Source organism: Lutzomyia longipalpis, chromosome 2 (genome assembly GCF_024334085.1).
Source record: "Lutzomyia longipalpis isolate SR_M1_2022 chromosome 2, ASM2433408v1".
Taxonomy (NCBI): Eukaryota; Metazoa; Arthropoda; class Insecta; order Diptera; family Psychodidae; genus Lutzomyia; species Lutzomyia longipalpis.
Genome location: NC_074708.1, coordinates 30,219,954 through 30,247,452, shown reverse-complemented (window position 1 = coordinate 30,247,452; position 27,499 = coordinate 30,219,954). Strand labels below are relative to the sequence as shown.

The 27,499-nt window shown below is 37.1% G+C and overlaps 4 protein-coding genes across 7 annotated transcripts; 2 read left to right on the top strand and 2 right to left on the bottom strand.

Moving 5' to 3' along the window:
• Positions 1 to 21: 21 nt before the first annotated feature.
• On the bottom strand, positions 22 to 1,686 carry LOC129790282 (uncharacterized). The gene is made up of 3 exons (XM_055827722.1): positions 1,378 to 1,686; positions 271 to 1,302; positions 22 to 202 (listed from the first exon to the last, which is right to left on the bottom strand). Exons 1-3 carry the CDS (start codon positions 1,489 to 1,491, stop codon positions 77 to 79), a joined length of 1,272 nt encoding a protein of 423 aa, XP_055683697.1. The 5' UTR covers positions 1,492 to 1,686; the 3' UTR covers positions 22 to 76.
• A 106-nt stretch (positions 1,687 to 1,792) lies between these two features.
• LOC129790251 (RNA-binding region-containing protein 3) lies at positions 1,793 to 3,608 on the top strand. Its single transcript, XM_055827682.1, has 2 exons — positions 1,793 to 2,155; positions 2,228 to 3,608. Exons 1-2 carry the CDS (start codon positions 1,953 to 1,955, stop codon positions 3,486 to 3,488), a joined length of 1,464 nt encoding a protein of 487 aa, XP_055683657.1. The 5' UTR covers positions 1,793 to 1,952; the 3' UTR covers positions 3,489 to 3,608.
• Positions 3,609 to 4,707: 1,099 nt separating this feature from the next.
• LOC129790121 (rho GTPase-activating protein 21) lies at positions 4,708 to 21,176 on the bottom strand. Of its 4 annotated transcripts, none has more exons than XM_055827383.1 (13): positions 20,818 to 21,157; positions 17,300 to 17,458; positions 17,048 to 17,143; positions 16,248 to 16,493; positions 14,557 to 16,170; positions 12,958 to 13,179; positions 9,470 to 9,883; positions 9,100 to 9,398; positions 8,660 to 9,024; positions 8,448 to 8,587; positions 8,260 to 8,377; positions 6,695 to 7,476; positions 4,708 to 5,713 (listed from the first exon to the last, which is right to left on the bottom strand). In XM_055827383.1, exons 2-12 carry the CDS (start codon positions 17,432 to 17,434, stop codon positions 6,713 to 6,715), a joined length of 4,413 nt encoding a protein of 1,470 aa, XP_055683358.1. In that variant the 5' UTR covers positions 17,435 to 17,458; positions 20,818 to 21,157; the 3' UTR covers positions 4,708 to 5,713; positions 6,695 to 6,712. The 4 variants fall into 4 exon arrangements, with proteins under 4 accessions (XP_055683358.1, XP_055683360.1, XP_055683362.1 ...); XM_055827385.1 differs by having other exon boundaries at positions 4,708 to 5,710; XM_055827387.1 differs by having other exon boundaries at positions 4,708 to 7,476; positions 20,818 to 21,176.
• Positions 21,177 to 21,479: 303 nt separating this feature from the next.
• On the top strand, positions 21,480 to 25,139 carry LOC129790151 (helicase POLQ-like). Its single transcript, XM_055827497.1, has 7 exons — positions 21,480 to 21,617; positions 21,707 to 22,734; positions 22,800 to 23,804; positions 23,890 to 23,985; positions 24,064 to 24,351; positions 24,412 to 24,546; positions 24,811 to 25,139. Exons 1-7 carry the CDS (start codon positions 21,566 to 21,568, stop codon positions 24,880 to 24,882), a joined length of 2,676 nt encoding a protein of 891 aa, XP_055683472.1. The 5' UTR covers positions 21,480 to 21,565; the 3' UTR covers positions 24,883 to 25,139.
• Positions 25,140 to 27,499: the final 2,360 nt, after the last annotated feature.

Sequence of the window (27,499 nt, the reverse complement as noted above, 5' to 3'; positions counted from 1 at the left end):
AATCGACAAATGCAATTTTTCAAATAAATTAAATCATTTTTTTTATTTTGAAGACAAAAAAAATCTAAAAATAAAATTACGAAAGCGGAAGTGGCGGAATAACTTCGTGCATTGCATATTTCCACGTCCAATTCCTAGCTAGAGCCTCAAATTTTGATCTGTCTGCATCGTAAAGGCGCCCCAGGGCGGGTTCCATGCAAATCTGAAAGAAATTAATCAAAAATTAAATTAAATTAGCTCTCGCGAATAATAAATAAAGGATTCACGTACTTCTGTGAAAGGATCCGTGAGGAGACTCTGTACCGAAAGGAGTATCTTAGAGATGGTTAGAGCTAGCGACCAGTTGTGCTGGATTATGTCAATGCCAACATCCCCATGCCTTGAGACATTGGGATGGACAATTTTTGTGAGGAATCTCACAGTTGGCGGAAGCATGGGGTATGATTGCGGGATGACAATGTAGAGGAAGAACTTTCCACCTTCGTAGGGACTTCCTGGGGGACCCAAGATGGATCCCTGCCAATGCGATAGCTGATTGTCCAGCGGTACAGCATCGATTCCCTCGGCAGCACCCGTTTTCAGGCACATCACCTCAGAGCGCAGTAGCTTCATCTTGAAGCTACGTGATGCTTCATCCTGCAGACCACGCTGCGGGGTCTTCAGGGACATCTGTATGAGGCAGGTGCGACAGAAGCAGGATGCCATGAGGGCGGAATACATGTCGAACCAATTGGGAATGGTTGCTATTTGCTGAAAAAGGGGCCACCGCTCGCGCGTGTACTTCTTCCACATTGTCTGACTCGTGTGCATCTGGAGGATTCGTCTCCACTGTTCACACACCTCACTGGCATTCCACAGTGATATGTCGTCCAGGTAGGAGAAGATCTTCAAGAGCACCTCAACAGGGAACACCTCAATCCGACTGGCATTTCTATCAGCAATTCTTGGGGCTGATAGTTGTTCTAGAAAATGATTGAGATTCCTCGGTGGATTCGGTCGGGGCCTGTCAAAAGCAATTTCCATATGATCTACTCCGTCTTCTTCCTCTTCCGTATCCGCATCTTCATCATCGTCCTCATCCTCCACTTCTCCATCATCCTCCTCTTCGACTCTTTCGCTATTTTGCTCTGCACTATTCTGCGGAGGCTCATCATTCCCGGAGTCTTCGTCGTCTGAGAGTTGTGTCACAACAGCCTCTTCGTCTGTTACAGCAGGAAAGAGAAATGCATGGCATGTGCCACAGACAGGTTGACCAAAGCACGGACCGTAGTATCCATTGCAAACCCAGCAAGTGGATAGATTCTGCGTAGATTTAATAAAAAACATCCCGCAATGATAAAAGTTTTCCAGGTAAAAAAAAATGCGAAAAATACTCACAGAAAATACGAAATTATCGGAGAAATTCTTCAATTTTTCCACTGTATCGCTTGAATCACTATCATAATCATTCATCTGATCACCTAGATCAGGTTTTGCATTGTAAGTAGCCATTATTTATTTAATTAAAACTCTTTCAAAAAATAATAATATAAATACAATTTTTTCCGATTTTTTCCGTACACAAAACATAAACAAACGCCAATAAGTTTTTTGCTGTCACTCTATGCTGTCAGTTTAACTGTCATCGAAGTGTCACTTTTCAATAAATTTCTTAGAAAAAAGATAACAAGTTGCTACAATTTTTGCGCGTTTTCACAACTTATCAATCACTGATTACTGATAAAATCAGGATAATAATACTTGCATTTAACCATCAATTTTATTTTGTAGTGATTCAATTAGAATTTCTTCTTCGATAGAAGAAAAAAAAACATTTTCCCTTGCCTCGGTGACAATAAGAAAAAAATCTTACCCTTTGAGGATTAAAAGATATTGAATTTCTGCAAAGATTGCAAATTTGTGCAGATTTATCTCCCCGCACACGCCCCACGCAGAAGTGGTAGCGTCCCAAAATGGAGCGGCGTGATAACAAGAGCGCTCTGTTTGTGAAGAATTTCCCCCCAATTTTGGCGCCTTGTGAGAAAGTTGAATTCCTGCAGAATTTCGGGGCGAAGGATGTGGCGATTGTGGGTGCAAACTGTGCCAGGGCACATTTTGGGTCGGAAGAGGAGGCAAAACGTGCACTCTTCAAGCTCCACCAGCTGGATATTCTCAAGTAAGATAACCTCCCCGAATTGCCGGCATAAATTCATTCAATAATTTGTTCTCAATTTCCTCGTTTTTTCAGTCACAAACTCGTCGTAACGTACGCAAAGGATTCCTTCTGGAGGGTTGATCCCACAATACCCTACCTGCCCAATGCCAGGGATTCACCGACAATATTGAATAGTCTGCAGGATAATTCGGAGCGTCTTGAGGGTTTCGTAAAGAACCTCGTGGCTATAAATCACCATCTAAACTTCACACAGCCACCAAGTGATTATCTCCACTATGATTACCCACCCCCAACACCGCATATTCTCCGTGCGATTTCACTGCAACTACAAGCCGTCCCCAAGTTCTACACACAGGTGTGCCACATTATGAACCGTATGAATCTCGTGCCACCGTTCAGCGGGGTGGCAAAGCAGCACAATACTCGGGATGTGGGTGTCCAGACGACTTCCGTGGAGAATGGAATTAATGGGAAAGGTGGTGGGATTAAGCGCTCCCGCGGGAAGCTCGTGGCTTCCGATGAGAGTGAACTTGAGTCAGATCATGAGGATGACAGTGAGAAGATTCTCAAACGTTTGGCTGACAAAAGGAAGCACGTGCCATCGGAGGCGGAACACACCAAAAGAATTCGTTCAATTCTCGATGCTGAGAAGCACAAGAGTCTCGTGATGAAGTCCCTGGTGGCACCAAAAATCGAGTCAGGGGCATCTGCGGTACCACCAAAAGTGCCTCCTTTTGAACGGGCAAACGGACAAATTGCGATGCCGCGAAAAATCACCCTCAATGTCCCACCGAATATGGGAAATCCCTTCATGAAGAATCCCAATGTGAAGGAACCACCCGTGCTGATGCCACCGCCACCAGCACCTGATTCATCCAGCAGTAGTGGTTCATCATCATCGTCGTCCAGTAGCTCAACTGCCTCCTCCTTGACCCTCACTGGGTGCTTCCTCACTGATAAGCAACTCGCAGAGAAGCGCATCCCGCGAGAGAAGCTCAAAGAGATGCCCGTATTCAGCGAGTACACACCCGGGTTCCCATCGAATCAGCTCTACGTGAAGAATATCGACAAGGAAGTCACGCGTGATGATCTCTGGTACGTCTTCGGACGGTACTCAAAGCACAAGAATGACATCCAGATTGACTGCAAATTCCAAGGAAAATTCCGTGGGCAGGCATGGATAAAGTTCAACAATGAGACAGGTGTGAAAGTTGGCGAGCGTCAGGTTGATCGAGCTCTACGTGAGATTCATGGATTCATCCTCAAAAATAAACCACTGCACGTTAGCTATGCAAAATCTGTGTACTCTGGAAGTTCCACCAAGTCCCAATAATTTCCCACCGACATTTCCCTTTTCCTCACCACGCCAAATTTTTTTTTTACTCACCAATAAATGAAGTTCAAAAGTTTAATGTAGGTTTAAGAGAAAAGAATTACAATGAAGTTCCTTTTTTTACTATTTTTGAAGACTTTTCTTTTAATTTGCTTTTCAGGTTTTTTTTCCTCGATTTTCTTTAGGTATTGCGGGTTGTATTCAGTGACCAAGAAATCCTTGAAATTCGCTTGAAATCTTGAAATTTCAGTACAAAATTAAAAGATTTCAAGGGTTTCTTGGTGGCTGAATTAGGCCCATTATTAGGTGTTTTCGACCTAAGAAGATGTAAGCTGCTTGTGCTGAGCGTGAATGTTTCCAACAGAAGATAATTCTCGACGCATGTAAGTAACAACAAGGAATAAATTCCAATTCGATGAAGGAAAAACATTTTTTGAGACTCAGAGATCGATTCTGATTAAAATCCTTTCTTTACTAACAAAAAAGTTGTAAGATTTTGACACTTAATGCTTCTAAATCGTTCTATTGCTGTTCTATAAAAAAGAAAAGAATTTATTGTTCCAGAAAACATTCAGAAAGATCTTTTAAAGAGCCATGAAAAAGTAATTTTCCTTCAAAAACTCGATTAAAGAACGAAATAAAATGTTATAAAATTTTTCCCAGAATACCAAAAATCCAAAAAATCTTATAACTGACAAATTGAAAGGGAAAGTTTTTTAAGTATAAGAAATCTACCTCTCAATTTGAGTTCTAGAAAATTTTATAGAGAACTAATTTCGTGGCGTAGTCGATGTATCCTGAAAGTTTATCCATTACTGGATCTTACCAATATCTCCTGGAATTGTGAGTTGAGTTGCTCGTGACTTTTCAAGCCTCAAGCCATGATTTAAGATAAAGTGAGCCATTAGCCTATGAAGATCCTCACAGATAAGTACTACGGACTGTCCGAATGTCATGAGACAAACAAAAATGAGTAGACTCCTTTCTTGGTTTTCTTTCCTCATAGAGTGAAATTCACTAGTCAGAAAAAGTTAAGAAAACTTAAGAATTTTTCATTTCTTAAGTTTAAAAAAAAAACTTTTGATCGTCTTAAGACATCAAAATTCTTTTAAAAAAAATTATCAAAAAATATAACATATAGAGCCTAATTCAGCCTGTCTGATTATGTGAATTTCACCCATAGATTCTCCTCAAAAGTTGATTAGCAAAATAAAACACATTTTTATTCTTTTCATTCTATTTGATTATCCACTTTGTATTTACACCCTACAAAAATAGTTTGTTTTCTGGCTTATTAGAAAAAAAAGAGATTAAAGAATATTTCTATCTGGGTATGTATGTAATTTTAAAATATATGATATTTATTTTTTTTATTTGATTTCCTTTAGATATTTTCTCTTTCTAAAAACATCACTAATGAATTGTCTTTCGCATATTTCCGCCAAAGTATTTGCGCTATAAATGATTTTATTTTAGCTCTTTGATAGTTTCTTTTATTTTTAATATTTTAGAATATTCTTTCTTTTTTTAAATTTTCTTTCTCTATCTAAACATGATTTTTGTAGCATAATTTTTTTTCTCTGTAGAAATCATTTTGGGATTTGCGTCACTAGATTTTTTTAATTAATTTATTTTTTTTCTTGCCTACAACTTCCGAAAAATAAGGGAAAAATGGGGATTTAAATAAGCTGCGTAACAAAAAAAAAGAATTATCACAAATTTTTCATCGCTCTTACTAATGAAGCTTACAAGTTAATAAAAATAATATTTTTTATCCAAAAACCATATTTTAATGCATCCCCCTTAGCATTTTTTTTATTTAATTTATTTTTTTTCACATAAATAGTCAATATTTTAGCATTTAGCTTTCTTTTTTTTATTTCTCTATATCTCCCTAAACTAAACTAAATGAAATGGGCAAGATAAGGTTGTGAAATTATCTTTTTTTTTTAATTTAAATCATATTTTCATCATCATTGGTTTTACATTTATTTGATAACCATCCTCTTCGATTTTGAGGAATTATATCTCAATTTCGGTGGAATTACTATATTTTTCTTTTCTTTTCTTTTCCTCAATAAACCCACATTATTATTCATTGTCATTGTCTTTGCACATTGCACAAAAAAAAACACACAAAAATCTCATTTTTTTTTCGTCACAAAAATCACGAAGAATTATTTTCTATTTTACATTTCTCTTGGACATTCTGAATGACTTGACTGCTATAAGAACAAAATAAATTGAAGTTTCCACGAGGGAAATTAAGGAATTATATTGAATTAAAGTAGAATTTACGTAGAAAAACTTGGTAGTAGGTAGTATTCTTCTTGAAAGGAATTTTTTCCTTTTTCACCTCAATCATTTTCTCTCTCAAAAACTGTTTTTTCTGCTACAATAAAGCTGTTTTTTATCCATAATATTTTACTTTGATTGAAGATTATTCGATTTTCTTCCATTTCAAAACATATTCCATTTGATTTCTTGGATTGAATGTTATTAACTCACTTGTTTATCAACTTTTTGTATTAAAAATAGTTTCTCTTAATTTTTTTAGTATGTCATAGAGATATGTTTTCTTTTTCTTTCTAAACTTTACAATTTTTTTCTATTAATTATTCTTTATAAATTAATTTTATAAGATGCCTTTTTATGATCTATTATGACTGAAGCAAGGAGATGGATATTTTATTCAAAGCTTGATTCTATTCTTTTACCATTGTTGTTGATGAAATCCTTCTAAATATTTTAAGAAAAAAGAATATAAAATATTTTCAATTAAGGATTTAAAGCCAATTATGGCGTAGATTCTAATAAAAATCTATTCCTTTCTTTCCTTACAATTTGTTAGTTATAAGATTTTTGGTGTTCCGGGAAAAATCTTTTATGATTTTGACATTTTATCTCTTTCTTCGAAACAGATTTTTGAAAGAAAATTGCTTTTCTATGGCTCTTTAACTCATTCTTTGTTGTTCTTTTATAGAACCACAATGGAATGATTTAAAAACTCAATCTGTCAAAATCTTACAACAAACTTTTAAGTTGTTAGAAAAGAAAAGAAAAGATTTTTATCAGAATCCACCCCTAATATTCTAAATTTTCCATAATAAAAAAATAACTAAATGAATTTCAATAGAGGAAAATGTTTGGCAAAAAAGAGAGATTTTCAATAACTTTCAAAAAGAATACTCATTGCATGTTAATACCCTTCTTCCTCCTAATTGCTACTCTGGCGAGCTACTCCTTCGCATCACATAATTCCGACATGGTGTGCTGTAGTTGTCCATTGGAGTATTTCCTGTGCGCTCAATGTATTTGGGTGAATAATCGTGCGTCCCACCGACAGTGTGTCTCCGTCGTATGGAACGATTGTCATACCGCCTGTGGTGGTGCCCTTTTGTCTCCTGGGAGTGCCGTTTCTTGTTGATATTCTTGTCAGTCTTCTCATCTTTGGTCAGTGGTACGCGATTGATCACCCGATGATTCACATGACAACAGCACTCGCCACCTTTTTGCTGGCTTTTGTAGTTCAGCGACAACGATCGATTCATCTTTGTGGTGTTCCGCTCCAAATTCGTGAGGATCCTATTCATCTTCCGCAACACCTCTGAATCAATGTGAATGGGAATACTTGTTGTTGAGGTGTCCGTATCGCCGGATGTTGTGGATGACGATGAACTTGTGGCATCATCATCAACCGCCTTTCCCCCACCCGTTGACGCGGTCGTCCCATCAATATCCTTCTTTGCATTTAAATTTGACGGCACTTTGTGCTTAGTCGGTATGGGTAGGGGTTTCATTTTCACCGAAAGCAACGATCTTTCCGGCGATTCATCGGCATACGGCAAATTATCCCCAAGACTTAGCGCTTGACTCCTCAGCGGAGCATCCACTTCACTACTGTCCTGTGTCGAAGAGTCCAATGAACACCGCAGAGACTTCAATTTGTTGTCCAAGGCAATCGTTACCGTGGTTAGGGACATTGATCCTGAAATTTTTTTTTGTACACAAAATCCATTAATTTTCATTCTTTTTGCCATTGAAACTAATTTTTTTGCTTCACACGCTCTCAAAATTTGCCTTTATCCACAAAAAAAATGTATGTCAGTAAAAGATTATTTAAGAAAAATAAAATATTAAAGCACATTAAGGAGAATAAATTGAGCATAATTGATTAAAGCGTAAAATGATTGTTTTAATTGGAATTTTTATTATTAAATCAAAAAAAGAAAATAAATTGAAGAGATGAATCTTTACACAGAGTTTTGTTATTCCTGCAAAAAAAGCTCTTTAATTTTTTTTCATAGTTAATATCTTTTAAAATTCAAATTCAAAACTTTTAAAACAATAAATTTCCTTTTTTTTTATTATTTTGTTAAAAAAGAGCTAAATTTGCAGGAATATCAACCCTTTTTTTGCTTGTTGGAAAAGCATTTTCTTGCTGCTGCACTTTTTATTGTTTTTTTTTTAATAAGAGCCAAAAAAAAGGAAAGAAAAATCTCAAATATGTTAGACGCATCTCCCCCCATTCTTCACGTCTATTCACCTGCGTCCACTGAACACATTCATGTGGAAAATTGGTTTTTTGTGATGTTCTACTCAATCTCAGACGAAATACTTTACTTCGGCTACACTGAAGCCCTGATAATAATTTTGATTTGTACATTTTATAGAAATCCAATTTTTTCTTCATATTCTTCTCTTAAATTACAATCCTAAACTATTCTTAAGAATTTTATAAGTTGTAACAATAATAACAAAATAAACTTACCATTTTCAACAAATGTGGAATCATTTGAATCGTCTTCCGATAGTCTGTGCTTTAAGCTTTCCAATTCCTTCGGTTCCATATGTTGGAGTGCCGATGCGGTGTCTTTTGATTCGGTGGACTAAAAGGAATTGCAAAATTGTTTTTTTTTAGAAGCAAAACAAACACAAAAGAATTTTTTTTTAAATTACAGTGTTGCTGTCCAGAGAGAGATTATCCGGTGTTCCTGTTGAAAGAACTGTTTTTCTCGTTGTTGATTTTCTTATTTTCCTATTCGCTGCTTGTACAATACTGGCCACAAATCTCGAGCTATACTCCTTCTCTTTAAATGCTACAAAAAAAAAATTTTTTTTCAAGTGAAAAAAATCCTCAAATGAGGCGGCAAATTGCGGGAGAAACTCACGTTCAATTTTGGCAACATTGTCGAGAAGTAAATTTGTCGTTGGTGCATCTAATTCTTTATTAGCTTCCGTGGGTGTAGGCAGCTCCGCCACATCCGGAATGGGGTCCCTCTCGAAGAAATACCCATAGTGTGTTACGAGAGATTCAACAATTCGGCATTGATGCTTCATATCCTTCACTGCAGTTTCCAATGTTTCATTCGATGATCGCACAATCGATGGCCCAAATATTATTGCCAAATTCTTCGGCTCCATCAAATTCACCAAACAATTCTGGCTAACACGATGTAGATGCCGTAGGAGGTGCTTCATTGTTTCATAACTAAAGGGCGGTAGGGTTTCCAAGAGATTCTTCAATTCGGACATTCTGAAATGAATAATTTGCATCGTTTGACAAAATGCTCTCTATCTCACAATAAAATGTTTTTTCTTGCCATAGTACCTCAATCTGCCACTCTTTTTGTCAGCAAGAATAAAATTTGCATAAATGTCATTGGGAAGTAATGGTTCAGGTAGATTCCTTATGAATGACTTGAGTAGACTCGATACAACATTAACATCCTCCCATTTGGCGTCTGTTAGTGTTGCCTCGTCGAAACCTCTATTTACTTGATCTGTGAGAGCTGTAATTGCAGCTGTATTGCCAGGGATACGATAAATGCCCACAATATCGAGCCCCTTTTGTTCCACAATTGACGTACAACGTGCAACAAGTAGGGGAACAAATTCATTTTCCTCAGACTGAAAAGGAAACACAGAGTCATTAAACTATACAAAAAATCTACAACAAAAATCGTATTAATTTCTCTTACCGGAACACAGTGTGACAGTGGCACCCCTATTGATGCACCCTCTGGAAAAGCAGGATAGCTACCCTGCCCCGCGGTCGGTTGTCCCTGAATCTTTCGCAATTGCCTCGCTACAAGACCCTTCCATGTCTTGGGTTTCGGTGAACCACCCTCTTTGTCGCTCAAATCCTTCTGACCACCACTCCCGGATGACGCCGTAGGGAGAGTTATGTTAAGTTGCTGCGGTGTCTTTCGACTCTTTGTCACCGGAGACTGCCCAGAGGGAGATCGTGAACCAAGGTAGTATTTCTTCGATGACGACACACTCTTTGCACCTGAACTTTCATCACTTGTTGCACTTGGTGTTTGAATGGTCTTCACTGCAGCTACACTCTGTGGTTCAGCAATTTGTCCCCCAACATCCCCAACAACACATTCCTGAAATATTGAGTTAAAAATTAATTTAAACACCAAATTAAAATGGGCTGCATTGCTTTTAAAAGAAAAACTAACAAGAAACTTTGATTTCTTCACATATTTCTTCACTAATTTCTTAAATTTTGCCCCAGTGCTCATGTAAAAATCACTCGCTAACATTCTATCTCTTTCAAGGATGAAATCCATTATGATAGAAACTAATTATTATTTTTTTTTTACTGTTGAAAGTTGACAAATTTAGACAAATTGCAATCACATGATAACATGCGCAAATGTTTAAATTGATTCTCCTTTCTTCAATATCAAACTGTCTTTTGTATTACGAAACATATAGAGGTACACACCTCATTCAACTGATAAGATTTATCACATTAATTTGCATTTAAATCCACCGTTTGAGTGTTGGTAAGAAATCAAAGGAAACAAAGTCAATTATCTTACAAAATATTACGTTCAATATTAAACTGGGGTAAAATGGGGAATCGGAAAAAAAATAAAAATTAATATCTTAAAAAGTAGTGGCTACTAATCTGTCTAATTTTGTCAGTAGTTGCACTTCATACCCCTGCCTAAGCCTAGAAAGTCTCATAATAATTGATCCAATATCTTGGCTTTTATTTGAAAAACAAATTATTCGAACCTCAAAGTTACTCTGACCTCTCAACTACAAATTCAGTTTTGGCAAAATTCTCTGCAATTTTATTGATCCAAATGAATTTTAAAATAGAGTAGGGGAGAACGGGGTTAAAAAAGTCACTTAAGGGTTTAGAAAAAGCTCAAAATATCATTTTTCCCAGAAAAATAAAACGAAATGTATAGCTCATTTCTTTAGGATATTTCTTGCCCTACAACTCTTTCTCAGATCATTTTGTTCTATTTAGCTAGGAAATATGATATTTTAGGCTTTTTCCAAACCCTTAAGTGACTTTATTAGCCCCGCCCTCCTCCTATTGCTAAATACGAATCTAATCTGAATTTTCAAAAAAAAAATCCGAATTTTCCCGAAGAACACTGATAGTAAAAAGTACCCCTTGGGGCAAAATGGTGAATTTGATGTTTTTTTAAGAAAACTTTTTAAATCTATGAAAAAAATATTTTTTTCTTTATCACTATAACTATTACATACAATTTAGGATGTTTGATCACTGACTATTATCAATTTTTATAAAGTAAAAAAATAAAAAAGGCAATTTCTTAAATTTAAAGTTTTTTTTTTGTATTAATTTTTATTAGAAAAAAAGTTTTAATTGGTACGCAAATCTCTCATTCTCAATAGATTATTACAGTGCCTTAATAATATTATTTCATTAAATTAGGATCAGAGAAGAAAAAAACGCAATTATGGTGCTATGCAGGAAAAGAATGTCAAGTAAAAATGATCATGACATTTTTTCCTGACATTTTTTGTCATTCCCTCTCACTCCCACTAATGTATTTTCCTATCTTTCGTCTTTTTCTCACGCATGTTTCCGACATCTTTTTTCGTGGCATGCTTTTTTTCTTGCGCACAACATGTTTTTATTTCCTTGAATTTTCTCAACATTTGGGGATATTTTCCTCAAAGAAAAGTGGAAAATGCTTAGCTAAAGAGCCCACAGTGCCAGGAAAACAGTGAAAAATGGAAATTTACGGTCATTTAGCGGCCAAATATGTGAAAATGCGCGAAGTGAAAAATCAAAACATTCTTTCCCTGACCAATTTTTACGGGATTCTTTTCTAGATTTTGACCACACAAATCACTTCTTGCGGGCTTTTTGTATCTTCCTACAGGTCATCTGCATAGGGAAGGTCGGCCTGGGGTCAGGGAAATGCTTCCTGGGTGGTGAAATCCCACCTGAACGCGAAAAACTGGTCCGGGAGTGAATGTTTTGCTGTCGAACTTCACTGTTTTCACTTATTTGGCCGATAAATACCCACGATTTTCCACTTTTCACACTTTCACAGGCACTAAGAACACTTCCACAAGCCGCTTTTCACTTTTCCCGAGATAAAATATCACAATTCACAGAGAAAATTGACGAAAAATAAGAAACGTGTTGACTACGCAAGAGCTTGAAAAAGAATGTCGCAGGAACATGTTTTTTTCTGTCATTCTTTTTCCAGCTCTTGTGAAGTCAACGTATTTGTTAGTTTTCTGCAATTTTCTCTGTAAATTGTGATATTTTAGCTTGGGAAAAGTGAAAAGCGGCTTGTGGAAGTGTTCTTAGTGCCTGTGAAAGTGTGAAAAGTGGAAAATCGGGGGTATTTATTGGCCAAATAAGTGAAAACTGTGCAGTTTCTATAGCAAAACATTCACTCCCGGACCAATTTTTTCCGCGTTCAGGTGGGATTCGACCACCCAGGAAGCATTTTCCTGCCCCCCACACAGACCTTCCGTGTTGCAGATGACCTGTGGGAAAGTCCAAAAAACCTGCAGGAAGTGATTTGTGTCGTGAAAATACAGAAAAATATCCCGTAAAAATTGGTCAGGGAAAGAATGTTTTGATTTTTCACTTCGCGCATTTTCACATATTTGGCCGCTAAATGACCATAAATTTCCACTTTTCACGGCTTTCCTGGCACTGAGAACACTTCAGCAAAGCCCATTTTCACTTTTTCATGGAAAAATATCCCCAAATACTGAGAAAATAATACGAAATGAAAAACATGTTGAGTGCACAGAAAAGAATGATGAAAATGTCGGAAACATGCGTGAGAAAAAGACGAAAGATAGGAAAATACATTAGTGGGAGTGAGAGGGAATGACAAAAAATGTCAGGAAAAAATGTCATGATCATTTTTACTTGACATTCTTTTCCTGCATAGCACCATTAACCATTTTACCCCAGGATTTTTGGAATAGGCAAATTAGCAAGGGTTTGGAAAATGGCTTGAAAAAGCATTTTCCCGTTGAGATAGAGAAAAATCGTCTGAGACAAACTTGTAGCCCGGAAAATTTCCTATAAGATAGTCGTCATGGGAAAATTCAAATATTTCCACGGAACTCAGGAAAAATTATCTCCAAAAAATTCACCATTTTACCCCAAGTTTCCCTACTTTAAAAAAATGGAAGGTAAAACAATAAAATTAAGCACCTTTTTGAGAAGCATTTCCGGATCACAGACACATTGCAGTAAATCCCTCCAGAGATTCATATCGTAGTCGTTTTCCGCTTGAAGAAGCAATTCGGTGGGTCCTAGTGGAGAAAATGTCGTTACATGCGTCGGTGGAATTGATATTAATTTGAAGACGTGTTTTCTCTTTGTATAATTCGCATCAGCTACGGTGAAATTCTTTAGATCCAATATCCCAAGATTCTGTTGAAATTCACATAAAAAAACGTTAAAAATGTAATTTTGGCTTTGTGAAAAAATTGCATTTTAGCTGTGATTCTTTCTTCAAAGAAGCACAGCTTCTGTGTACACTCTAAAATGCAAAGTCGTCAGATCGGGCTCAAACTTGGGATGAGCACGAATTAGGGTCCCCACATTCCAAAAAACGTATGCGCCAAAAATCTTTCCGTCCGTCCGGCCGGCCGGCCGGCCGGCCCTCCGGCCGGAATATAACGCTATATTGCAAGAGAACGGTAATAGATAGAGACTTGCGGTCAACGGCAAAGTTCATATATCAAGTGAAAGACATCCGATTATGACGTCAAATCCAACCCCCCACCCCCCCGTCCGCCATTTTGAATAACTCCCAAATTTTGTTTTCGCTATATCTCAGTCACTATTATAGCTAGAGGTCTGAAATTTTGATATGTTGTAGGGGCCATCAAGACCTTTCCAACGATACCTGATTTTCGAAAATCGGTTAAGCCGTTTAGTCAATATGGCCGCCACAATTTTTCATCGAAAATCGACTATAACTCGAAAACGGCTTGACCGATTTTGATCAACTTGGGCTCAAATGAAAGATCTCAAGAAGCCCTACAACTCTCTAGAACATTGGAAGTTTCTAAAGTCACCGCTAGAGGGCTTAAAATAAAAAACAAAATTTTCGATGAGTTTTCGATGAATATCTCGAGCACGGCTTTATAGAATTGCTTCATATTTTGATATGTTATAGCTGACTATAATATCTTTCACCATGCCAAAAATGAAGAAAATCTATGTAGCCGTTCCGGAGATATCGCGTTTTAAAGTTAACATGTCATATCTTGATTTGCATAAGTCCAACGCCCCGCGAAGCGGGGCGTTTTATATATACACATATAAAAGTAAAGTAAAGTATGTATATATAAATGCATAGATATATACATTATATATACATTAAAAATGCAAAGATAAATATATATAAACTGCAAAGATAAATAATAAATATAACATGGATGGAACAGTATAAAGCGAAAGAACGGTAAGTAAAACTTACGGGCTGTGATTCTTTCTTTGTCAGTGAAATGTGAAATTGACGGAAAATTGAGGATGGGCAAATTTTGAGGAAGGCTTTCTCGTGTACCGAATCACAGCCAACGCACACGATTAAGGCTTTTCACAAAATTTCTGGGCGTTGGCTGTGATTCGGTGCGCGAGAAAGCCTTCCTCAAAATTTGCCCATCCTCAATTTTCCGTCAATTTCACATTTCACTGACAAAGAAAGAATCACAGCCCGTAAGTTTTACTTACCGTTCTTTCGCTTTATACTGTTCCATCCATGTTATATTTATTATTTATCTTTGCAGTTTATATTTTTACCTGATTAGGTTTTCCTTCACGCTGTATCATCATTTTAAGCTTATGACCAACCAATTCGGCCCAAATATTCTTCCACGATCGATCGTGTGATCTCTTTCCGTCTATTAGTGTTATTTTAACTTGGAGATTCCCAGCATGATGAGCTTCACCACCAACAACATCGAGTAAATTGGAATCACGCCTTGCACCGGGATAGAGGAGAATCCCCAAATCCTCACTCACACGCTGACTGCTACGTCGTGTGGATGGCAATGATGGGGATTTGTCGTCATCGAGCACATCTGAGGGCATTGATGAGTAGCTCGTGGTGTCGGTGGCTTGATCACTGTGGAGTGATCCCTCATTGGCCGTGGCTCTCAAATACGATATCCTCCGCACGCGCCTCTCCTCATCATCGAGACTAATTGCACACTTTGTTGTTGGTCGCATGGTGACCACATCACCGCGCTCTGACACCATATCTGCACTCTTGTACGGCGATGACGTTGAGTCGCGATCACTTGGCACATGGCCATTTCGCGGGAGTCTCCGACTGAGATCTGAGTGATCCAAGCTCACCGATCGATCACGCTCCTCCAACGACTCAAATTCCTTCTTTCTGTGCGCCACATTCGGTACAGCCACCTTATTATTCAACCGGCTCAATTCACTCTTGTACAGTTGCGTGCGATCAAGGAAATTCCCATCCGGTGACAATGGGCGTCCCGATTCGAACATTTTTGTCCTCTCCGACACAATATGGAGTCCCGGATGGGATACCATTGCATATTCATCCTTGGCACGTGAATCATCTTGTGCAAAAAATTGCTCTCTAGCTAACTTTTTGTGCTCCTGCACGTGACTCACTTCATTCTCCTTATTATTTTGAATTGGAATAAAATGATTCATTTGTCCACTCGATGGGCGTCTATCACATTTCCCCGGTATGGAATTTTCATCGTACTTTGCATACGATTGCTTTCCCAATTGTATCGTTAGGTCTTCTTTTGGTGCAAGAGCCGCAGCTATTCCCCCATCAAATTGACCAGATGAATTGGGGGAATTTGTTGCTGATTGCGGTGGCCAAACTTGCTTTTGCATCTTTTTCGGTCTCGCATAGAATTCCCGCTGTTTCACACTCCCATCCGCCAATTTGGGAGTGCTGACCTCTAGTGATGGGGGTGGGGATACCCACGAGAAGAGTGGCTGCTGATTGGGTCTCCTCAGGAATTCTTCCTTTTGCTCAAAAGTCTTCTTGAGACGCATCATTATCGCATTATCCGTGAGTTCCTTTATCGTGGATGTTGTGGAGTTTGTTGCTTGAGAATCATACGACGACACAGTCGTCGAGGATACAGTGGATAGTTGAGATTCACGTCTATTTGTACCCTTACCCCCATCTCCACTGTATAGTGGATTGTAAACAACTTCCGAAGGTTCGTGAGATCGATACAAACTTGTTGATTGTCCAGGTGGTTGATATGTATGAAAGTGCATTTGTGGGTCATAACTACCAGCTGGATATGATTGTCTCGTTGGGTGATAAGATGACGACGAGAGTCCTGCATCTGTTGGATGATTTGACACACGAGGACGTTGATTTGTTTCTGGATTATGGGCTGTTTCACTGAAAAACTATTTTCAATTTTTATTTTAGCGAACAATTAGTAAGAAAAACATTTAGTTTAGCATTCATTTTATATGGGTCTTACAGTTTGAAGTACATCGCATTCCTTCGGGACAACTTGTAGTGTAAGAATTGAGGGGATTTGCTGAATGATGGAAATAACATGCGCATAGGGCATGCCACCAATTGCAATTCCATTCACGGTCAAGAGACGATCACCTGTTTGGAGTCCAGCCACATGAGCTGGACCATTGGGACGAACTTCCTTCACAAACACCGTATCCATAGGTTCTGTGACCTGAAACGTTGGATGATCAGTCCTCACGGGCTCCTGGAAAATGTTTTTTTTTTTAATTTTTCAATTAAAAATCGAATATTTGATTATTTTTCTTTTGTTTTGAAAGCCAATAAATTATTTTTAAATGGAAATCCCAAATTAATTTGCTGTAATTAGCTTAATCAGACCATCATGATTGTATTTTTTCATTTTTATTGCTCTTGTAAAGATAATTTGTATGAAAAATACATGCAAAGCTCTTTTGGAATGAATTTTCTTGCCACCCTGTCTTTTGCTGTTTTTTTTTGGAAATGGGGCTGGCTAGAGTAATTTGTTCCTTACTTTATGTTACTCTACAATGTATACCTATGTAATTACCTAAAGTCTAATTACTCCCCTTATCCCAGAGAGAGATCACAAAATGCAAATCATTCTTTGTAAATATTTAGCCAGAGAGACATAAAATTAGAGTTTTTTTTGCCACAGCATTTCAAAGACAGGAAATGAATGTGTTTTCCAAAGTAGTGAGAGCTCAATGAAATTATTATTCATGTAAAGCTAAAACAATTGTTGTTAAATAATTTCCTTAAAACCAGAACTTTTCTTACATTTGCATCGGGTGGATAGACAATAAAGTGTCTCAGTGTGAAGCCAAAACCATGATTTTCCTGCCGTCGAATCACCACAGTTTTGGGCCTTATTAGCTGCCCAAAAAAAAAAAAGAGAAAACAATGTTGAGGAAATTAGCTTGATTTTCTCCCATTAAGTTGTACTTGGACAAAGGCACAAATTGCGTCCACTTATTATTACTCATATAATGTGCCGCATGTCGCCTCTCACTCTCTTTCCTCGCACCATACCTGATTAGGTTTGGGTGGCATATTTATCAGTTGTCGCTGTTTATCACTCCCCGAGCAGTTTTGGTGTGATTGCTTCAAGGCGGCGCCTCCACCACCGCTCGATCGTGATGCAACAATTCCAATTCGATCGGCCATTTGCGAAACAAAAGGGTACCACCACTGTGTGCGAAGAAATCATGCAAAAATAAAAGAGAAAGATTCTTTTTTTTTTATTATTATTCCTCTTTAAGAAGATGAAGAAAAAAAAACATCTTCTTTTTTCCCCTTTTCCTTCTTCGAACTCTCTCATCTCAAAAAAAAAAAAAAAATGTTTAATTTCCAAAGTCCATAATAAAAATGGCAAAAGGCCAAATTTCAGGCCACTTTAGCCCGTGTTACGCCGGTGTGTTTCGCGAGCGCTTTATAATATATTTTAATTTTATACTTTTCTTCATTCTGCATCTCATTTGCTCTCATCTATTTGGCCACCAAAAGAAGAACAAAAAAAAAGAATTCGCACAATTCCCCAATCAAATCCATCATTTTCTTCTCCGCCGCATCATTCCGGAGCAATTGAGATTTTAATCTTGCATATCAAAATCATTTCGTGCTCTTTTTTTTTCTTGTGTGCCCCTTCATCCTTCGTGTCACGCCCCCCAAAACGAGATTTCTTCCCTTCCCTTTCACACCAATCCCAATGAGCTTTTTACCGCGCGAGAAGTGAAGGAATTTTACGCGATAGAGTGCTAATTTTTTTTACTGCTGTTTGATCATTTCATTAGCCATATTTCACGTAAAAAAAAACAACCTCCAGTATATCTCTCAATTTCACCCAAATATCTTCATCATATGGAAAGTTTCATAAAATACGTGTAAAATCAACATTTTTTCTCCAATTTTTTTCTCTCTCTTCAAATTCCCCCTGCAGGTAAATTGATAGTATTTTATTGATGGTGGTCAATGGAATTGCGCAATTAAAGGCTTTTTTTTTAAAGATAAGAAATGTATTTTTGTACCTACACTCTATTTTAATCTCTCACAGTAGTGATTTTTGCACAAAAAATTCCCGAAGAGGAGCTACGTGGGTTTTGCTAAATACCTACAGAAATAACTGAAATTAGCTCTATTATTCAGTTTATTGGTTCATCTTCATGAAGCACGGTTGCGTATGCTGGAAGTTAGCAGACTTTGACGAACTATTTCATCTTCATCTTTTCTTTTTTCAATAAAACAGGAAGATTTGTTTGGGAATTTAAGAAGAAGAAAAAAATTACAATAATTCACGTAAAAAAAATCAACGTAATTCATCATTCATGTGCTTTTTGTGCAGAAAGTCTCATGCGGTTTGGTTACACGTAATACCACAGAAATCGGAAATACAACACCCTCCGTGTTTGGTGCTGCCCATATTTTATTCCACATGGATTATCAAATTGAATTAGCAATGAGATGTTTTCACACAACATTTTTTATCATCCTACTCATACCTATAAACTTCGAAAATCATCATTAATTTCTCACAACATTTTTCCACGCTATGTTTCTTCTAAGATGGAAAATTGATTGACACAACATTCGTGAAGGTATTTCAAAAAGTAAAAAGAAATATCTCTTTCTTAATAATATTTTTCACCCATAGCACCAATTCTCCAAATTAGCACAATAAAAAAAACATTCATACCCTTATTCACTTGCAAAGCACATCATCGTCCCCAATGAGATTATAAATTTTAATATTTTATTTTCATTTTTATTTATCCATCTTTACACGCACTTGGCGATGTGTCAATGCTTCAATCGATATTTTTGCCACTGAAATTGAATTAAATTTAATTTCATCCAAGGACAAAACACTTATTAACAGACACTTTACAAATTTGCATTGAAAACATCAACTCTGTTATATGTGGATAGAGAGACGGTATACCTTTTGCACAGAATATCAATGGGGACGTTTTCTCCTCAATTAATCGCGCACACATTTTGGCTTAACACGAGGATACATTTTGCTGTGAGAGGCAACTTCCCAATGCAACATTTTGAATGAATGGACACGAGACGATTCTTGGCTCAAAAAGAGAAACGCTCAATTGTCTCTTTGACTGGCGATTAGGGGAGAAGACGCAAAATGCGTATAATACCGAGAGACTTTGCTGAAGGCTTGAATTGATTAAATAAATATTAAATCGTTAATTGAATTATTTTTCAATACTTCCTAAATCTTTATAAAGTGATGAAAAAATTTTTTTTTTGTAAATTGTATTTGATAGTAAATGAGAGAACTAATGGCACAATGGATAGAGCACACAACTTGTATATTAAAAGTCGCCGGTTCGAATGCTGACGTTAGCCCTTTAAAGGCGAATTTAGTAAACACAAATTGAACACGAATGAGATTATTTTATAGCTGATTCAACGAGAAAATAATGCGAATGAGAGTCTAATCAGAAAGATTATTAGAGATTTGGATAATTGGGCCGATGTGACAAAGTTAGTCAAGGGGACTAACTCGGGGAATATTGCAAGCGGTGATAATTATCTTATTAAATTCTTCAAAGCATTGAAAATTTAAACAATGAATTACATTTTGTTGAAAAGCTTTCCTCGATCTTTATGGATGGAAAACTCTAGTGAAAGAGACAGAGTCCCTCAATAGGGCATAATATTAGATTTTCCTTTGGCAAAACCAAACATATGGCCATGTAAGAGTTATTAAAAGCCTTAGAACATTCCTATGTTTAATTTTTTTAAAGGAATTTTAGGGATTTAAAGAAGAGTCGTTTTGTTTCTAATTCTATGAATTAGTTGATTGCAATACAACTCTACTTGTGACGCGACAGGAGTGATTAGATTTCAAAGGGGGGCAAATTCTGATCTTTTTGATAACACTTTGAGTTTTATCTCTATAATGAATTCTTGTCTCTTTCCTCAATTTAAAGAGTCGTCATTGTACTCAAGGAATTAAGTATTTATCAATTATCGGTGTTATCAGAAATCAATAACAAATACTGATTTAATTGGTACTTCTTTTTTTTCTTATCAAGAATCTGAAGGCAAATCATACATTTTTCCTATAAGAAAAAAAATTATTTTAATTTTTTTTAAGAAATTAAAAACCTTTTTTTCCACCTTTACGCATATCCAGAAAAATAAATGAGTGCAAGTGAGATGCAACATCGCTCTTTGTTGGTGTAAAAAGAAGAGGGCAATATGTTGAGGTGTGTGCGTGATGGATTTGTACGTGTGTGCGTGTGTAAGGAATAAATAAAAGTATGTTGTGAAAATCTAAAATTAGAAAATTTTTTAAGTATTTCGAGCAAATAGCGCGATTTACACGAAAAATGCTCAGAGCACCACCGAAGCGATACAAAGTAATGTAGGAGAATTTAAGCCCGGAGAGGTTCTTGCTTCTTCCCTCCTCAGCCTCACGGGCTCACGAGGACGGCGGATGTTTATTCAGAGAGGCACGAAGCTGACTTTGGAAATCCTATATCAACTACCCAAATGAGCTTCCCATTGGCACCGCACCGCTCAATTACCTGAAGACAACTCCCAAATGCTTCCCACACCCACTACTTTTCGTTTTTAAAACTTATTTCCTAGTTTCGCAAGAGAGATGAAAATTTTTCGATTGCATCTTTTGACACTTTCACGCCACACACAAAACTCCAACTTTGGCCAAGGGTGCCGAAAAATCTCGTTCGCCACGCGAAAATCACTCAATTACACATAGTACTCGATGTTAGAACAAAGCCTTAACTGATTTTATTGCACGGACACACTTAATTCATGATTAATTGAGGGAAATTTTACGAATTTACGCCAATTGGGGCTCTCCGTGAATTTTTTAGTCCCATTTGTCACACGAACCGACGTGAAGTTTGCCGCATATGCCACTGAATACCCACTGTACCCACTTGAAAAATCATGCAGAATATCGTACGGAGTTTCATATGACAATTTTCCGTGCTCAGGGTGCTCAGAAAGCTCTTGTAATTAAATCTAGTCAATCTAGTATTCTTTATGCAAACAAAAATGTTTTTAAGAATTACTTCTTTAGGAGGGTCATTACTACGAAGCCTACTACGAATATTCAAAAAGAAATCATTCAACCTAAAATGGATTTTTGTCTTGCAAAATGTCATGAAATGTACTGAGACAACAGTCAACAAAGTCACACTTTATAGACAAGTCACGAAAAATATTTTGGCGCTCGAGATTATTAAAACAAAACAAACCGGGGAAAAACAAACAGAGACAAAATTAAGGAATTTACCTAAAATATCGATGGATTTTGAGTTTAAGATACCAGATAAACTACCTGGTACCCCAAAGCAAGGTAAGGCAATTTCTAAAATCATTTAGAACACTTATAAGGTGCAGAATAATATCTTTTTTTGTAACGTCTTATAAAAAAAAATGGGTTAGGTCTCAAGGGAGAACAGGCAGATTGTACAGATTCACCATCAAAAAAGCCGAGGATTGATGAGGATTGGCCTGAAGAGGGTATTGGTGACTTTGACGATGTGGATTTTAGCTTCCTCGATGATGAATGCAAGGTGAATCCTGATGAATTTGCCAAGTCGATGAGTGAAAAGGAATTCCACGAAGAGACTTTCAAACACCTACTGGAAGATACCTTTCCAGCACTCGAACCGGAAAAGGAAACATTTTTCGGATTGCCGATGAATGTCAAGGATCTGTTGCGAGAGATAAAGGGAATTGATGAGCTGTACGATTGGCAAATTGAATGTTTACGCCTTCCGGCAATTGAGAAGCGTCAAAATCTCATTTACACCCTCCCCACAAGTAGTGGAAAGACTCTTGTGGCTGAAATTCTTATACTGAAAGAGCTGCTGTGCCATCAGCGGAACGTCCTCTTCATCCTTCCCTACGTTGCTGTGGTCAAGGAGAAAATCTCCTCACTGGCACCTTTTGCGGTTGAGCTTGATTTCCTTGTTGAGGAGTATGCTGGACGCAATGGGGAATGCCCACCGCGGAAGAGGCGTAAGAAGAAATCCATCTACATTGCGACAATAGAGAAAAGTTTATCTGTGATTAATAGCCTAATTGAGGCTCGTCGGCTCGGGGAAATAGGTTTGGTTGTAATTGACGAACTCCATTTAATTGGTGAGAAAGATCGTGGAAGAAATCTCGAGACGGTGATCACGAAGATCAAGTACATGAGTTCAGATATTCAAATTGTGGGCATGAGTGCGACCATCGGGAATATTCATGAGATTGAAAAGTTCATGGACGCCACATCATTTGCGGGTCATTTCCGTCCAGTTAAGCTCACGGAGTACGTTAAATGTGAGAATATCATTTACACCGTAGAGCCCAATAATTCTGATTTATTTGTACCCAATCGGGTGATTGAGAGTACCTACAATGAGCAGAAATTGAAAATCGATCCTGACCATTTGGGGCAGTTGGTGATGGAAATTTGTCCAAGGGTAAGTCGACGAAGGAGGAAAACTCAGCAAATTCAGAATTAATTTTAATTGTTAATTTTTTTTAGGATGGAGTTTTGGTTTTCTGCCCAACTCGTCAAAATTGCGAAAATGTGGCACGTTTACTGTCGAGCGTAGTATCTGGTGACTTTCTCAAACACCGTCATGAGGAACGGAAGACATTACTCGAGAATATGAAGAAGTACTTTGAGTATGTTTGTCCTGTCCTTCAGAAGACGATTCCCTATGGTATTGCCTACCATCATTCAGGGCTAGTGGCCGAGGAGAGACGCTTCTTGGAGGAAGCCTTCCTGGATGGGGTAATCTGTGTGATATGCTGTACTTCCACCCTCGCTGTGGGGGTGAATTTACCGGCAAAACGTGTAATTCTGAGATCACCCTACATTGGTCGGGAATTTGTGAGCAAGAGTCGATACAAGCAGATGGTTGGACGAGCGGGACGTGTAGGAATGGGATCTGGAGATGGCGACAGTATTATCATCCTCAAAAGTCGCGAAAAACCCCTCGCTGTTGATCTATTTCAAGCACCTATGGATAATGCCATGTCTTCCATGCATATCTGTGATTTTCGTGGCCTCAGCAATCTCATTTTGAGCGCCATCAGTTTAGGCATGGCTACAACATGTCGAGATCTCCAAAAGTTGGCTTCAATGACTCTTTTAGCTGTTCAATCGAAGCAATTGGACGTGAAAATACGCACTGAAGTGGAGATGATTGTAAAGAAATTTTATCGACAGAAGGCCCTGTGGATTAAGCAGGAAACAATTCCTCATGACTGTACCATCAAGATCCTCCAAACACAGACCAGCCAAGTGGGCACACAGTCTATAAAGAGGCAGATTGTGATTAAGAGTTCATCTGAACTCGAAATAAGTAATGTAGGGAAAGCAGCCGTGGCAGCTTGTATTGATCTTCAGGAGGCTGATGAGCTGTATTCTGATTTGAAAAAAGTTCAAATGAGTCTTGTCCTTGTGGACTATCTTCATCTCCTGTATATTGTAACCCCACTTGAGACGGACATCAAGATGGATCCATTGATTTTTTGCGATGAGGTGAAGATTCAGAAAATTTTGAATATTTTCAACTTAAAAAAAATTGTGCAAAAAGAAAAATTTAATTTTCTACTTGTTCTCACAGTTTCTCAAACTAAACCCAGATCAAGTCCACACAGCTCACACAATTGGGATTACGGAGGGTATCGTCATGGGAATTCGGTGCGGCAAGAAATATGGGGTAAGTTTTTCACATATGAAAGATAAATGCCAAGTTACTCCTCAAAAAAAGAGAAAGAAAATTTATCAAATTTTCCAGGAAGAGAAAATGCGAATCGTTCATCGCTTCTACGTGACACTTATAATTCAGTCACTGTGGAATCTAGAGGAAACTTTTAAGGTAGCCCTGAGGTTTAAGGTCAATCGGGGTATTGTGCAATCACTCATGGGGCAGACAGCTTCAAATGCCAGCTGCATCACACGCTTCTGCGAACAATTGTCCGAATTTTGGGCTCTAGCATCTATTCTTACAGTTGTGGTGGATAAATTGAGGCATTGCTGCTCCCCAGAATTGATTCCTCTGATGGAATTACCCTCCGTGCAACTTGTAAGACCATTTGAATCTTTTTTTTTGCTGTTTAAAAAAAAAACATTTTGTATTTTTTAGGCAAGGGCCAAGCAACTCTATGCTGCCGGCTATAGGACAATTGAATTGATTGCCAAGACTGACCCCAAGGATTTGGTGCAAAATATTCATAATATGAGCTACAAAGTAGCAAGGGAAATTAAATCAGCTGCCACGGTAAGTCAGCATATGTCTACATATTTAATATGTTGTTTATGGAGAAGGATTTAATTTATTCATTTGCCCCACTACACCACATGACCTCGGAAGTATGTACTATGAGGGCAAACTAAACCAACAAACTACCATATAGGGACCATTGGACATTTATGCCTTACTTTTCATCCTTTTTCGTTAATTAGAGATTAATGATAGTGGATTGTTTTCAACCAGTCCCAGTAAAAACATTAAAAATTAAACATTTTTTAAATAATTTTTTAGGTAATGCTTTTGGAGAAATACGATAATTTACAACACGATCTGGACGGCCTTAAAAATGTTTTAGAAATATGAATTTAATATAGTCAAAATTTTGAATTAATTTCAAAGGAAAAGAAATTGTATAAACTGTTATATATAGTGAAATCCAGTGAGAAATGAAATATTTCAAATTATAGAATTTTATCAGTAGAAAAAGAGAAAATAATTAAATTTTTACCCAATTTGGAAGTAATGTATTTAATGTAGGTAGAAAATAAATTTACTTTATGAAATTCGACTAAAAAAATAAATTGAAGTAACATAATGAAAGAAAACGAAGTAAAACTCAATGAAAGAGAATTTCTCTCTTATCGTTTCTGTAACCAAAATAGAGAGCCGGTATCAGGATAGAACTTTAGATAAGTGGTGGGGATTCCTAGGATGTGCGAAGGATAACAAGATGTGGAAGGAATGGAATAAAATGAATGTGGAAGGGATTCTCAGGATAAATGAGACGCATTCAAGGGCGCATGCCTGAGAGGAAGCAATGTACCAAAAGAGTGGAATACCCTTTTGGCTTTACAGTCAATCAGTTTCATCAGGACTCCCATCCAGCATTTTTTCCCACGTCCTTCAACCTCTTCTTCTCAATCACACTCAATTTTTTCCTTCACGCACTCCTCTACCTTTACGACACTTCTCACGGGATTTTGGCACTCAATGAGGCACATGCTCATGTTTGGGATCAATTCCATTTGCAACAGTTCACAGGGTGTTAATGTTAATGTGTAGACCAACAAATCCTTCTAGGATAGATCTAAATCATCTAAACTAATTGAATCACAGAAACATTTTATTAATTTTAATTTTATAAATTAAAATTTAATTTTTGTTTAAAACAATATATGAATCAACGGCTTCGAAAAGGACATAACTTTTTCCGAGATTTTATAATGATTAACATGCGCTTTTTATTTGAAAAAAATTCCTCCAGTTCTTGTTCATGCTCGTTGGTAAAGAAAAGACCATAATAAGGCCACAAGAGAACTAGCATTAAAGTTTTTTTTTATGTTAGTCAAAAAATTATTATTCCATTTCGTTGGCATTCACCTTATGATGGTGGTAGAACAAATTGCTAATCAAGGAAACTTTTGGTGTGAGAACGAATTTTTCTCTGCATGAAAGATGCAAAGAAAACAGAATTTCCACGGACAAAAATATGTCTTTTCTGAGTTTATCGCGGAAAAACATAAATCCCACTCTGCTGAGGGTGGATGTGATTCACCGTGTGTGGTGGGTTTTGGGGGAGGAATGTGGGGAGGATCGTATACATAGTTTGCATGTTAAACCCACAGCTACTGCTGGCTCCTAAATGCCAGTATCTGTGCACCATGTTGAAATGGGAACCGCGATAAATATTGGAATGGCATGAAAAAAAAGTGCCTTGAAAGAGAGGATATGAGGATATTCAACAATCTCTACCGACTTTACACAGGGTGCCCAGGAAGTTATATGTGAAGGAGGTGAAGGAAAATGTTTTGAAGAATATTTTTTTCTTCTCCTCTATAGCATCCCATAAATTTTTCTACATCCATGTCCTTCGTCTTTTTAGGTGGCTGTTATTGTCATTTTGATTCACGAAGAACCCTACAATAAGGAAAGTATAGCATTTCCTTCAACTTTTCCCCATTCTCGAGATTACAAGTTTTTCCCTTTTTCCGGCAATGCCTCAGAGTGTATGGGGTGGGTATGAGAGGGAAAATATGAATATCAGCATAATCTTATGGGCATATCATGTACTTTACGACAATATTCGTTTGAATAAATCGTCCTCTACATGTTTTTCTGTCTCCATGCAAAATCCTCTCGTTCTGCCTTTCCGCATAATTTGCATAATCACAAAATGTGAATCAATTTCCGTGCTACATGCCAACCGAGGGGGAAAGAGAATTACAAGAAAAGTGACAATTTCATCCAAACAAATTGCTATTTATGGCCTCAATTAAAACATTTACATTGGGGGATAGACGGAGAAATCTTGGAAGAAACTCAAAGTGCTTCATATTTTGTAATTTTCCACCTTATATCGCAATTTATGTATAAACTTACACCTACCTGTGTTATGTAATTCCCTTTAGAGTAATGTAATGCAAACAATTAATTACTTTTTGGAAAAGTAACAACATTTTCCTCAAGACTGCATAAAATAACATTAAATTAAAATTTTAATTTACAATTAGAACTCTATTTTGGTCTTATCAGTTATTAAATTTAGTATTCAATATGTATCATAATTTATGTTCAACGCAATAGAAATCTTCATTTAAAAAGTTATTTTTTCTATTCAAACTATCGTTAAAAACTTGAGAGTATAATTCAGACAATAAAGTGTAATTCCCTTTCTTTAAAGTATTTTGAGTAGATTTTTTGGTGATTTGTTTGCCCTAGTTTTGACTCTCTTCACCCCATCAAAATCTTTTTACCATATTTTATTATATCGCAAAAAATTAAATGACTTGCGATAGAGATGGTAAAAGTCTTTCTATGTTGTTTTCTTTCACATTTCCACATTATTTTAATCTTATGAACTTGCCCGGAAAAGTTTCTCACACCATCTATGTATTATACTAACATTGGAAAAGACTGAAGTGGGTGCATTCACTAGAGAAATTTCATCTTTCGACGTGCACTTTGAAGCAGGGAAAGTGTG

Bases quoted from the DNA above. Each gene is read 5' to 3' on its own strand.
- LOC129790282 (XM_055827722.1), bottom strand. From the start codon at position 1,491: ATGGCTACTTACAATGCAAAACCTGATCTAGGTGATCAGATGAATGAT. The intron at 1,303-1,377 runs GTGAGTATTTTT...AAATCTACGCAG, and splicing joins CCGATAATTTCGTATTTTCT to AATCTATCCACTTGCTGGGT. The intron at 203-270 runs GTACGTGAATCC...AATTTCTTTCAG, and splicing joins TCACGGATCCTTTCACAGAA to ATTTGCATGGAACCCGCCCT.
- LOC129790251 (XM_055827682.1), top strand. From the start codon at position 1,953: ATGGAGCGGCGTGATAACAAGAGCGCTCTGTTTGTGAAGAATTTCCCC. The intron at 2,156-2,227 runs GTAAGATAACCT...TCGTTTTTTCAG, and splicing joins CACCAGCTGGATATTCTCAA to TCACAAACTCGTCGTAACGT.
- LOC129790121 (XM_055827387.1), bottom strand. From the start codon at position 17,434: ATGGCCGATCGAATTGGAATTGTTGCATCACGATCGAGCGGTGGTGGA. The intron at 16,171-16,247 runs GTAAGACCCATA...AATTGAAAATAG, and splicing joins AATGCGATGTACTTCAAACT to TTTTTCAGTGAAACAGCCCA. The intron at 8,378-8,447 runs GTAATTTAAAAA...AATTCCTTTTAG, and splicing joins TCTCTCTGGACAGCAACACT to TCCACCGAATCAAAAGACAC.
- LOC129790151 (XM_055827497.1), top strand. From the start codon at position 21,566: ATGGATTTTGAGTTTAAGATACCAGATAAACTACCTGGTACCCCAAAG. The intron at 22,735-22,799 runs GTAAGTCGACGA...AATTTTTTTTAG, and splicing joins TGATGGAAATTTGTCCAAGG to GATGGAGTTTTGGTTTTCTG. The intron at 23,986-24,063 runs GTAAGTTTTTCA...CAAATTTTCCAG, and splicing joins GGTGCGGCAAGAAATATGGG to GAAGAGAAAATGCGAATCGT.